This window comes from Ambystoma mexicanum, chromosome 6p (genome assembly GCF_040938575.1).
Source record: "Ambystoma mexicanum isolate Mex_15411 chromosome 6p, UKY_AmexF1_1, whole genome shotgun sequence".
Taxonomy (NCBI): Eukaryota; Metazoa; Chordata; class Amphibia; order Caudata; family Ambystomatidae; genus Ambystoma; species Ambystoma mexicanum.
This window is the reverse complement of record NC_090935.1, coordinates 713,611,265-713,624,338: the sequence shown is the minus strand read 5'-3', so window position 1 is coordinate 713,624,338 and position 13,074 is coordinate 713,611,265. Positions and strand designations below refer to the sequence as shown.

At 43.0% G+C, this 13,074-nt stretch overlaps 1 protein-coding gene across 4 annotated transcripts in view; it reads right to left on the bottom strand.

Annotated features, from left to right (window-relative positions):
• RASA1 (RAS p21 protein activator 1) overlaps positions 1-13,074 on the bottom strand; it is a 1,760,251-nt gene that overhangs the window by 1,487,601 nt on the left and 259,576 nt on the right. For all 4 annotated transcript variants that reach the window (XM_069627585.1, XM_069627584.1, XM_069627586.1 and 1 more), the window contains exon 4: positions 5,432-5,502. In XM_069627585.1, coding sequence (XP_069483686.1) covers positions 5,432-5,502 — 71 coding nt within the window. The remainder of the gene's footprint in view (positions 1-5,431; positions 5,503-13,074) is intronic.

Sequence of the window (13,074 nt, the reverse complement as noted above, 5' to 3'; positions counted from 1 at the left end):
AATTCTTGCCCATGTCCAGTATAAACAGGTTAAAAATAGTGGCCGCCAGAATACAGCCCTGTTTCAGACCTCTTGCTGTCAGAATTTTCGTAGTTAGATGCCCAGCTAAAGTAGTTCTTATCTGAATTGCAGTATTTGTATGGAGAAGCGCAATCAGTTTAATTAGTGAACCGGGGCAGCCCATTTTAATCAATTTACTAATTAGCAGATGTCTATCGATTGAATCAAAGGCCTCTTTAAAATCTACGAAAGCTAAAAACAAGGGCTGATTAAGGCATTCACACTTAGCTTTAATCGCATTGATTGCTGTAATATTTATTGCCGTGCCTTTTCCTGCAACAAATCCGGTTTGGAATACATCAGCATTACCAGAGGTTTCTATCCATGCCCGCAAGTCTCTGAGAATCAACCGGGCAAAGATCTTGCCCGGTGTATCAAGAAGGGCAATCGGTCTATAATTTGAGGGGTCTTGTCTATTACCCTTCTTGAACACCGGGACAATAATAGAGAGAGACCATGATTTAGGCAATTGTTGAGTACGCATGATTGTGGCGTAGAGTTGATATAAAATCTTTGCCCATAGGTTTGGATCTTGCTTCATCATATAATTAGATATCCCATCTGGACCAGGGGCACGCGATCTACTAGATTTAGTAAAATAAGATGTCTGCTACTGAGAATTGCAAAGTAAAAACTCCTGGATCACACTGACTAAGTGGTGAAATTGTAGTCTCAGGACAGGCATACGGATTTGTGTAATGTTCGACCCATTGAGCCTCTGCTACATCATTGATTTGTAATGAAATCTGCGTGTTAGGGTTGGTCTTATTAATTAGAGCCCATATTTGCGCAGAGTTTTTTGATCCCATCTTTTGGAGCATACGTTCTCCATCAGTTTGGTAAAGAATAGATCGATGGGCCTTCATCCAATTTTTATGTTTTGTTTTCAATGATTTAAGGGCTTGTCATTTCACTTAGGTAGGCAAAGACAAGACTACCTTTTTTCCCTTCTAAACCAGGACGTTTGTCGCTGTACTTCCCTGTCAAAAGAATGCAAGGGAGAGTACTTTGTCTTCACCTTGTTTGTTGTACCAAATGTGTGCAATAAGTCACTATACTCTAGTGACTTGTTGGTACCCAATGTCTTCTCATACACAATTGTTTGTTCAAATACCCTGGCGAATTACGCCAAATTGTATTCAGTCCAGTGTAATCTATTCATACCTTTGTTTACTAATAAGGGGTGATATGTATTATATATCTCCTCTTTTCCCTGTAAAGCCATACAGTGCCATTTCACATTCAATATGTTATGATCACTGTCCTCAGTAGAGATCACACAAAACAACTTAATATCAGAGAATAATTCACGATTAACATAAATGAAATCAATAATGGCACTAGAGTGACCTCTTTTCCATGTGTTCTGTGGCGGGCTATCGGCCGGGCATGAACCATTTAACATAACCAAGTTTTTTGACTCAATAAAGGTGTTCCAGGAGACAAGTCTGCTATCCATGCGATTATGGGGAGCATCCAAACAGTGCAAATTTAAGTCACCCGCCAGGATAACATGCGGGTATATAGGGAGTTTAATAATCTCCAACCATAACTCTTCCAGATCTTTAAGAAATGTTTTGGTGGACATTGCAGCTGGATTCCAATATATATTTACTATCGCATATTTTTGTTCTCTTATTGTGATAATTATCAATTGAGTATATCGATTTGGCGCACACTGATGTTCTAGAACAACTTCTGAGGACTTGCTTAATGCCACAAGGAGACCGGACATGGGCCGACCTTTCACAGATCGTATTGCAGGGTTAAAAACTATTTCAGAGTTATCTCACACCGGCCGCTCCGTGAGCCAAGTTTCTTGAAATAAAATAATATCATGCTGCGATAACTCATTGGAACCATTCCTCAATAAGTGCCTGTGGCCTTGAGTGTTCCAGCTTATCATAGACAAAAATGGTAGAGGATGTTGCAAATTAAGTTACGACTGCTTTGATACAGATTGAGACATTGGATGATAATTTTGGTTAATCGACTGAGCACATAAACCCTGTCTCTGATTAGAAACATATGTCTGCGTTGATGGGTTTTGCACCGCAGAAATAGGAACTTGATTTGTCACAGCAGTGAGAAGCGCGAACCCTAATTCATATATTTCTCGTTAAGCAGGCCACAAAGTGTTTAACACAACTCGTGAGGACACCCAGAACCGTGCAACAGAGAGATCGTTATCGAAGATAAATTCCACCAAATCAATATCGGAGGATTGCAGATCGTCTAACGCAGGAATTTCAGCTAGTATTGCAAGTATACTAGTGCGATTTAAATCATACTTCGCATAAGGTATATCTCTGCATCGAATAATCAATGGATATAGCGATTGTTTGGGTGATATTTTCGAGTTTTTTGATGGTAAAGACGGAAACCTATTAGAGTGCAGCCAGCTTGTACCCAGTGAGTGGTTTTGTTGTTGAGGATGTATATCAACCCTTGCAACAGGGCCAGCCGGATAACGGCTCAAATCAGTTAATTGTGAATGCATAATGTGCTGGTCAGCCTCTAACTTCGTATGTAATGTAGCATTTTTGTTCAAGTTGGTCATATATTCTTCCACTGCGGTTTTAATTACTTGTTGTATTGGCATTTCAGATACACCAAATGTGGGTTGTTTGGTGGTGGGTATATTAGCAGAATTAATAGGAATTTTAAGGGGAGCAGACATTTTCTTTAAAGAAGAAAGCTCAGGGATCAAGGGCGTAATGAGTGGCTGTGCCACATGATTCTTTTCTGTATGGACTGTTATATGGGGTATCTCTCGAATATTAGGATCCTTCAGCATCTCTTCTTGGGCATTCAAGGGTCTTTGTTTAGTCATATAGTAGTCAATCTCCTTTCTGATTTCGTTCCGTCTGGCTTCAACATTCTTATCTGAGATCCTCTCGGGAGAACAAGGTGATGAAGCTGCAAGGGTAGCACCCTCTTTTACTTGTACCGCCGCACATTGGGGTACTAAGGGAGAGGAGGCTTGTGTATTCACCGCCCTATCATGTTCAGCAGCCTCAACCAGCGCGTCCAATGGATCATAATCTACTATCTGGGCCGGGCATGTCGTAAGCTGGTTACTAGCTTTCTTAGCATTAGCCAAGGCGCTATATTTTTTTTGTACTGCTTCCGCAGCCATGGTGGTGTGCTTCCTAGGCAAGGATAGGGCTTTAATGAAGGTTTTAGTTGCTGAGGTTGTCGTTTTTGTTATGTCTTTACCATTTTTTGTTTTTTTACAAACCAAGTTCTTTTTTGGTTTAGGTATTGTTTCGGGTGGCTTAAAGCCATTAAGTGAGAAAATGTTAAACACTTGTTTGTCTCCAGGAACTACAGGGTCCGACAAAGTTTTGTCTTCTGGTTTTTCAATGTTTTGGGGCAGTGAAAAATCGTTGTGAATTACATTCGGAAAGGCAGGTAAAGTCTTAAACTTTATAGCTTGTGATTGTGTAATGGGATCGGTAGGCGATTTATCAAAAATCAGTGATTTGTCAGGGTTTGATTTTGTTTTTTTTCGGATATTTGTTTCAATACTATGTTTAAGCGTTGCTTGCCAATGTAATAATTTCTCAATCTGTTTATCGTGTGCCGGCAGTTTCAAACAGCTTAAAAAGAGAAGAAATGGCCAAATTCATGGCATGCAACGTGGTCTCAATCAGAATGGACGGGGAAATGACTGAAGGCAAAATAGGGTCATCAGATGGTCTGACCGAAATGTCAGGGATACGTCTGGGAGTGGGAGCAGCAAATGAAGCGACCAAACTATGTGCTGTGTCTGAATATATGAAAGAGATTTCAGGTAGCTCTAATGAATTCCGACAATCATCCCCTTCCAAAAAGGAAGAGTTCGAGCTTAACTCAATTACTGCAGGCTGAGGATCCGATGAACCAGCGCAGCTTTTGATCAGGGGGAGTGGCGGGGGAACATGGCAATCATGTGATAATGGACTCCCCTCCTCCCCCCGCGGGTCCTAAGGAGTTCTGACATAGTGTTTGAGGCTCTTGGTTTCTATTGGAATTGGTGATGGACCCTGGGGATCCAGATGCTTCACATATTACAGGCATAGGGTGAAGCTCTTTTAAAAGAGGGATTACGCCCTCTTTAATAAGAGTGTTATCAGAAACTCCCAAAAAGTTTTTTACATTCGAGCCTTGGGCGTTCGTAGTGAACTTCAAACAAGGGTCAATTGGTTTACCAGTGAAGTCACAGGATAGGTGTTTAGACTCAAAGAAGAAACGTTTTATATCAGCTGGAGATGTATGCCTATTGAGGTTCGAGGCACTAGCAGGGTGATGCCTCCGGGGCGTACTGCCCATTTTTTTTTTCGCTTGTGGGTTTCAGCATTTTCCTGAACCAAAATTGGGCCATTCGGCATTGTACTTCTTAAGGTACGCATGTCACCTTATAGTAATACTATCACAGAATAAAAACACAATTAGATAAGAATTATGATTAAACAGGTAGATGTTAAAACAGGGTTAAGTAAGTGCTGCTTAAAAGAGATGGTCCAAGAGTAGAATAAAAAGTTTAAAAATGGAGAGTGGAGCTGGATTCTTGCAAATACGCCAAACAGTACCTTATTTATTTGCTTGGTCAGAATTTACATATAAGATTCTTCGCCGTCTAGGGAACGCCCGATGGCTTAAGGAGCAGCCTTAGTCCATCTCTCCTCCCCAAAGACCGGCTAAACTGATAGATGAATTTAATGATCTTAAAGGAAGTTAAACAAACCGTGGATGATCTGAATGTGGACAACAGGTGGCAAATACTTGTCCGCTGACGGTAAAATATCACGGCCCACAGCCGACCACGCCGAACAGCCAAACAGCAGCAGCCCTTACTGCCTCCAGGGCTTAACGCCGCAAGGGCGGTTCTGCCGGCAATTTGTGCTTGCTTCAAGTCACGTGATCCGTCACGTGTGCACGCTAGGCTCCGCCCCCTCCAGGGAACGGGGCTCGCAGCAAGAGCAGCACGCTCGCAGTGCTGCTGTCAGGGGGAGCAGGAACACACAAAGTCAGGTGGTCAGGATGCAAAGGACTCCCACCAAGTAACAATATCAGCGCCGCACGGGCGGCTCTGCCGGCAATTTGTGCTTGCTTCAAGTCACGTGATCCGTCACATGTGCACGCTAGGTTGAGAGAATTAAGATGGAGCATGGTGAGGATGAGTAATGTGGGGGGACTTGGAGGATGGGTCAGAGGAAGTGCAGGGTAGTGACATTTAGCTCCTTGTTAAATCAGTGCAAATAGAGAATAGATTACATTTTTTAGAATAGGTTGGCCATTCAGTTTAAAAAAGCCTAACTTGCCAATGATGTATAATGTTTCCAGCATATTCTTTGCCATTTGATGGTTTTCATTTCTTACATATTACCTTATTTCATCAGTGTCTGGTACTTTGGTATATGGCAAAATTGCTCGAACTCTCCGTCTATCTTCTACAGGCTGAAAATTAACAACAAAGGGAAAACAATTGGTTGACAAACTTACACTTGACTTTTACATAAATTAAGTGCAAATCTTGCAGGCAATGCAGAAGCAAAATAAAGGTGTGGTAAACTAGCCCAAAAATAAATAAAATAAAAAAGGGAAGCTAGCTTGACCAATCGCTTATGCCTAGGAATTTAGTTTTACCCTGCTACTCAATTATAAACTTAAACTTCAGACTCTTAGTTTATATTTTCCACACTACTACTGTATATAGTGAATAGTCCTTTTCTGCTTTTCTCAAATTATGAGATAAGAAAGACAAACTTTGGAGCCCCCGACACTGCTGTGGTAATTCTCCAAATGCACCACCGAAACCAAAGAAGCCTTCTAGTTATGACAAGAGATGGGGAATAGAGTTTCAACTTCCCTATATGGGGAAAAGAGAGAAACCGGTAGAGCAATGCATAATAAGGCCCCTGTGGAGGATCTAGTCTTAAAATGGCAGCATGTGTGTGTACGAACAGGTGATAAAATGCATTAATCACACTGTTTTTTTTTCCTTTTCCTAGACAATTAAAATAGGCAGACACTTATCATTTTTATAATAAAAAATATCTTTTTGGAGAGCGTTCTTTTTCTTTGCAAAATTGTACTCCAGGATGTTGCTTATGTTCGAAGATATTCTGGCATTTATGATTAATAGGGATCCCATTATAAAAACAGAAAGTACAATAGTATGGCATTGTCAAGGACATAGCCGAGACAGGAGCATAGGGAACTCGAATGCTGCCACAAGATAAGCGATAAGGGACCTTTTCAGGAGCCTGAAACCCCTCCAAAATATGAGGAGGTGGAGGGAGGGGTCTGGGATTGTCAAGAAGTGTCATCTGTGGCACCGCTTCCCACACCAGACCGGCTGAGAATCTCAAGCCTCATTTTCCACACCAGAGTGCCAGCCGCAGTCAAGATAGTGCCAACACAGTGTTTACATCGAGATTGTTAGACTCGACTAGCTGCTGCGTCACCCACTTCTGCTTGTACATTGCATTTAAAGGGGGTTGCACTCCCTTTCACAAAGCCTCTAGACTCCCCCCCCCCCCCCCTCCCTTCACCATCACAGGAGGTTTGGGGAAGCCTTCCATACAAACCTGCCAGATTATCAGCAGGCTGTTCTGGGAGAGGAGGGAAAGGGGGTGTGGAGAGGGGTGAAGGGCATGTCCACCATGCCGCAAGAAGTGGGTGCTGGGGGGGGGGGGATATCATCAATGGCGGCATGGTCTACTGTACATTCCTCTTCTCCCAACTCCATACTCTGCATTTTGGTCCCCAGAGCACTGCCAGGTCTACAGAAAACACCTGGGGCCCAAGGGACCATTAATGGCAAGCTTCAGATTCAGACTTACATTCTCAACTCCTGTTCACCCCTGCCCCAACCCACATCCCATCAGCAAAGAGCAACAACGCCTGCTGATAAGGTGACCATGGACGTCCACCTCCAATTGCAATGCCTTCCTCCTGAACTAGGCAGGCAGGCCCAGGGACCTGCTTCACATACAAAACACCTCCAAGCAGAAAGAGGATAGTGGTTCCAGACCACCTTCCTACACTCAGACATCTGGACATAGAGCATACGCAGTACTGTGTCTAAGGCCCCATGATCCCATTTTCCAGCCCCCACCCCACCGAGAGGGCCTATGGGCACAGATGGGCCTTGCAGCAACACTTTACACCTAGACAGTACTCATTTGTTTTTCCCACCCCTCACCAGGGTGCTAGTCATCACTCTTACTTTTCGATATAATTTCAGCTCTTCGGACGAAGAAGATGGATCTCTAGTACAGTTAGTGTTTCTACCCTACTCTTAATTGGTATCATTCAATGTTACTGTGGAATTATAGAGTCTGGAAGAGAGTAATATACAAAGATGCTGCATGCAACAAAATGGTGACCCCGAAAAAAGATCACAAAGTAGCATCTATCAATAGCTTCTGTGGTGAGTCAGAAGGAGGACAGACTCTCGGATGGCATTTGCAGGATAGTTTATTAAAGTAACAAGCTTAAGGCCTAACTTTTTCTATCACTATGGGTGTTCCCTACCTATCTTACAAATGTGCTCGTCCATATGTTGTGGAAGTCCAAATTAAAAAGCCTGCTGACCAAAGTACCTTAACCGACCCTACCACTATATAAACTAACCAAGGCCTGGTGTTAGGCAAGATTGTATGCAGTACCCTTTAGGTGCACTACAACAACCCTGACCTCCTGGCAATAGGAACCCAACCTTTGGTATAAGTCTGTAGAACACAAGTTGGTAGCGTATTGAGGAGCCAGGCTTATCTCAAGAGGGGTCAATGTGAGCTGTAGGGGAGTTACACAGAGATTCACAGTGACAACTATTCAAATAAACTCTTACACACCAGATTTCTTGATTAAACAATTATTAATTTATTCAACAGTCAGTTAGAGTAAGCATTCTTCAGAAGAGGGCAATCTAATAGTAACACACAAATGCACTCCAAAATCCACACTCTTAATATTTCTAAACCAGTAAGTACCCTTTTGGGATGGAACACAGATACTGCCTACACCCTCAGGTGACTAGTAACTAGGACACTGGACATTAATATACCACTGATTGCATTTAGAATCAGACTTAAGAGTTTGGCAAATAAAAGGATTATTAGAACAGAACAAGAGATCACACAAATATTCTGAAGCAAGTAAGTACATTTGGTAATCTGGAAGGAGGATAAAACACAATGTCAGAGGGCAGAAGAGTCATTCAGGGAGCCACGCTATGCCAAAGTCAATTGGGCAAACATCTAGGTGAGCTGAAACGCTTCTTGCAGTTAAGTAAATGTCTTGCACAATGTTTTAGAAGTCTTTGTAGAAAAGAAGAATTCAAAGCAGAGCCACAAGTGGTTTAGACAAGCAAAGAAGCCATCAGCGACTCTAAAGGGCAAACAGAACAGGTCTCACCAACAGAGAACAAGTGCAGTTACACAACAAGAGGTAAGTTCTTAGACTGTACAGTACCTGTAGGTTGAAGAAAAAGGGCAGCACATGACATCAGTTCCTGTGCAGTTCTGCAGATCCTAGTGTTCCTGGGCCTCAGTCGTGGGGACAAGAGGGAGGACGTCTGGTGACTCCTGCAATGAGACGGTCACTAACCGCAACCGCTAATCTTCAAACAAGTGGCACTTCGGTGTTTCTGCTACTTGAGTCTACCGCAAATAGCAACACCACGGTTCCTGGCTGTCGAGATGGGCTTTTCTTCCATCTGGGGTCCAGCACTCTGTTAAGGTGGCTTAGGCTCGGGAGTCCGGAGGATCTTCCTGGAGCTCTTGACTAGCTTAAAAGCAACGCACACGATCTGGTGTTCCTCTCCCTGGCTATTCGGTTCCAGCAGCAACTGCAGTGGAATTTCAACCAGCTCCGAGAGGATGTCCAGGTGGCTTACTTTGAAGTCGATTGGTCCCACCAGCTCAAGGGGAGAAGTTGTCCTGCAGATGTAAAGAAGTTTCTGGTATTGGAGAGCATCTCATGTAGGACATGACGCGTATAGCTTTAATTAGTTTCTTACAGGAACGGTAGTCTTTATCCTCGAAGGGTCAGTCTCTCCCGGTGAGGTCTCACTTGCCTCTACCCCTAGGCAGGTTGTTGCGGAGCGGGCTCACCTCCCTAGCCTCACAGGAAAGCACTCCCCCCTGGAGAGAAGGGACAAATTCCCTCAATTCGCCACACTTCCTTAAGGACCAATTAAAGCTCTCGCCCCAGCCCCTTCAACAGAGACTTCCATGCACAATGAAACCATGGGCCTTCCACAGACGATAGACAATATGTGACACTCAGCTCAAGCAACAAATGGTGACTTCACTTGCATGCTTCAATAACTGCAGAAATATAACAAGAAAGATATCCAAGCATGCAGGCAAGATCTTAGCAAATCCATCACCAACCTTAACAAAATTGAAAAAAGGTGAGGAAGCCAAAGACACCTTGTGCAAATAAAAGTTCCAATAGTTCAAAGTGGAGTAGAGTTGGATACCTACAAGAACAGGCAAACTTTGTTCATTAATTTGAGAAAAATAAAGGTTCCAGCCATAACAATTTACTTACCTGCAGGATCCCAACTAACGCATCCCAATGTGTTTGGAGACAACACATCCAAACTCTCACCAAAAATATCCTGAGATAATGTAGCTTCAGAATTCACCTTGCACCAACCCCTCTGGGTACACTCAAATTTACAAAACTGCTTTCCACCAGAGGTTATGGCAAGAATACATTACTTCCATGTAACAGAAAAGCCTTCCAAATGTAAGGATTCAGGATATCATATTCATGCATTAGTCTATTGCAGGTCCGAGTCCCAAGTACCACGAAGAAACAATCGAATGTGTGGCGGAGTGTGGCAGCAGAGTGTCCTGCAGTCTGTGCGATTCGTGATTGCAGAGTCTTTTTCCTGTGTCCATTGTCAAGAGGGAGGAGCACGTTCACCAGAAGCAACTTTAAATCCGCACTGCGGCCGCGGAGCGTGACAGCAGAGTGTGCTGCAGTCAGTGCAGTCTGGGTGAGTGCGGATGAAGAGGCAACTGCATGCAGTAAGGAGCAAGGCTTTCATCAAACCTATGCTACTAAGGTAAAACACCTGCCTGCCGTTCGCAGTGTATACTGAGACTGAGATCTTGACTTTTTATCTTGATTTATGCCACCTCCCACTCCCGTCTCTCTTAACACAGCACTGTAGACCGCCGGCTTTTGCCGTTAAAAAATAAAATTGATGTTCCGCTTATATTGAAACACAGATCCTTGTGCAGGAGGCGGGGCTCCCTGGATCTCCTGTTAAAGCTACAAAGGAGCGGGGACTGCAGGCCGGCGAGCCTTTGACCCGTTCAGTGAATGGAGTTTGCCGATATTAAATCTTGACTGCTCTCAAAATAAAACTGGGCTTGCTGCCGCATAATAGTCAACCTACGTGAGGACTTCAGGTGCTCAGCCTTTGACTCACGTGGGCTGGAAGGACAGCACCTCGTTTAACCCAAATACTGTTGGATTAGATTGGAAGAGTGGTTTCTTCTTTTTCAAAATAAGAAAATTTTCTAAATCACATTTTCTGAGAAGTACGACTTATGGAGAGGATTGCAGGCCTTGTGATTTTGATCCTAAAACGGGCCCCAACTTAAGTACAACAACTGCGGAAAGAACCACCTTCAGACCATATAAATCTGGGGGAGGTAGATTCTATCCTCCTTCAAGTGCGTTTCCCTCAGATAATTTAAAACCGTCTGGCTCAGGGATGGACTATGCTTCTTTTTTGTCTTTAAAAGAGAATGGGGTGTCCACACCAGCTTATCACCCCTTAAGAGATACTCGAAACACAAATTTCAATTACACACTAACGGCCACTACAATGAGAAATACCATTGTCAACCACTTCCCTCTGGGGTCAATAGGTCAAGCTGATGAAATGGAGTCCGGTGCGAAATATAACAAAGACCAGCTCGCAAACAATGGAACCCCACAGAGGTCATAACCAACAAATAGACATTTTAGATGAAGATATGTTGAAGTGGAGAACTGCATAACTGCAAACCCATCGTATGAGCTTAATGCAATCTCAGCCTTATTGGAGGACTCAAATATTGCTAGAAGTGCTCATACAAACCCCTCAGAGAGAGTGGTGTGCACTGCCAAAAGGCAACACATCAGGACTTACTCAAGAGCAAGAACTAGGCGCTCCAACTATAGTAGTACTAAGCTGTTCAGTGGAAGTTTTTGAAAATCTGAAACTGGAGGTCCAACAACACACTGGGATCCTCCTAGGGATCAGTAAAGACTTGGAAATCAATTAATCAAATATGGTGGCTATAAAATCAGCAGTTAATGAGTCAGCAAGGGAACTACAATCTTAATATCGAGAATTCTCCAAGTCCAAAATGGACAAAATGAATACTCTCACGGATCGGTGGACTGGAGTAAAAGAGGAATTAATAACACTGACGTCTAATTTTGGAGAAGAGAGAAAGGAGATTCGAGAGCCAGGTGCCTTCGCTGTACGCAATTGCCTCGAATGAATCTCACAAACAGCCAAATGGATGATACTCTTATCAGAATCAGTCTTGGAAGAATTTGTGCCATTGGCCAAAATGAAACAGCAGGATGATACTCCAGCCATAATTCCTGAAGGTCCTAGCCTTAAAGAATCTCCAGCAGTGAAAGAAAAGAAAAGGCAGAGGAACGGCGTAAAAAGCTGAACGGAAAAGCAAAAAAGCACAGGAAAAGACTAAATGATATCTTATCAAAAGAATCTAACGAACAATCCAAACGAAAGAAAAAATAATCGGAGTCTAGACACCAACCGATTTGTTAAAAACCTGAAAGGCCCGCAGGCTGAAGAAACCAGGAAAAACAGAAAGAAGGGTGCCAAAGCAGATCGGGCAAAAACTCCAATTATTAAAACAGTTAACGAGAAAACTGCTGAAACTCTACCCCAATAAAAATAATAAGTCTCACAGTGGGGACCCAAAAGGAAATAATCCAACCACCTCGGAAGACAACGCCTATCTTCCTCACAACTAAGCCAAAAATAAAACCAAAGACCCCACCTTGAAAAATCGCGACGATCTTCTTGAGTACCAAACAAAAACTAGAGAGGAAGGCAGGCACGATCAAAGGCCAGACAGATGAGGAGAGAGTGACTATGGGCAAGTTGTTATGCAATGGCAACACCCGAATGAACAAAATAAGATACCAGGTCCGGATAAACTATCCCCTCAGAAGGAGAGACAGAGGTCCAAGTTATGACAACCAAAAAAGCGACCAAAATGTTGACTCAGCACCAATGAGAAAGGACCAGGGACAGATCAAAAGAAATAAGAACACCCAGGAACAATCCTTGGGCTGGAATATCTACATGTCGAGAATAAGTTCGCTTAAGGATGGAAACGCATCTCTAAATCGCTCAAAAATAGTCAGAAATTAATTATATTCCCAATCTAAAATTTTTCTCATCGTCAGATGTAGATTGCCTGAGTTTCCCACGCCTACCTAATACGAATATTGCAGCATTAATTCTCAAGTCAAGACTAGGATGGGAGTCGATTCTGGGAACTAAAGAAGAATGAGCACAGAAGGGTATTAAGGTCTTAAGAGACTGCCCACAACTGGTGGAAACACATCAACTAAACTCTACAACCGAGAATTTGAGTCTTGTTTAACAGATGACTGTAAACTGCTCTGCTACATTTACTAATGTGTGGGAAATGGTACCAGAATTATTTCCCAAATATTTCTCAAACTGGGGGTACCGTAACAAACGCTAGTAACGGAGGCGATCAGGGTCTTATCCTGGAACACAAGGGGTTACAGCTCTTTTTGTGAGGACACTAAAAAGCGATACATATTCCATATTCCAGAATTGTGATTTAATAGGGTTGCAGAAGATATCATTAAATTTGTCTTTTGGATTGGATAGTTTCTCTACCTACTATCAGGCAGCAGTAGGCTCTGGTGTGGGTCGGCTTGTGGGATGCTTATACGTTGCGTGTAGGAATGAGATTTTCTCGAGCTCACAGTTGCTCTCAG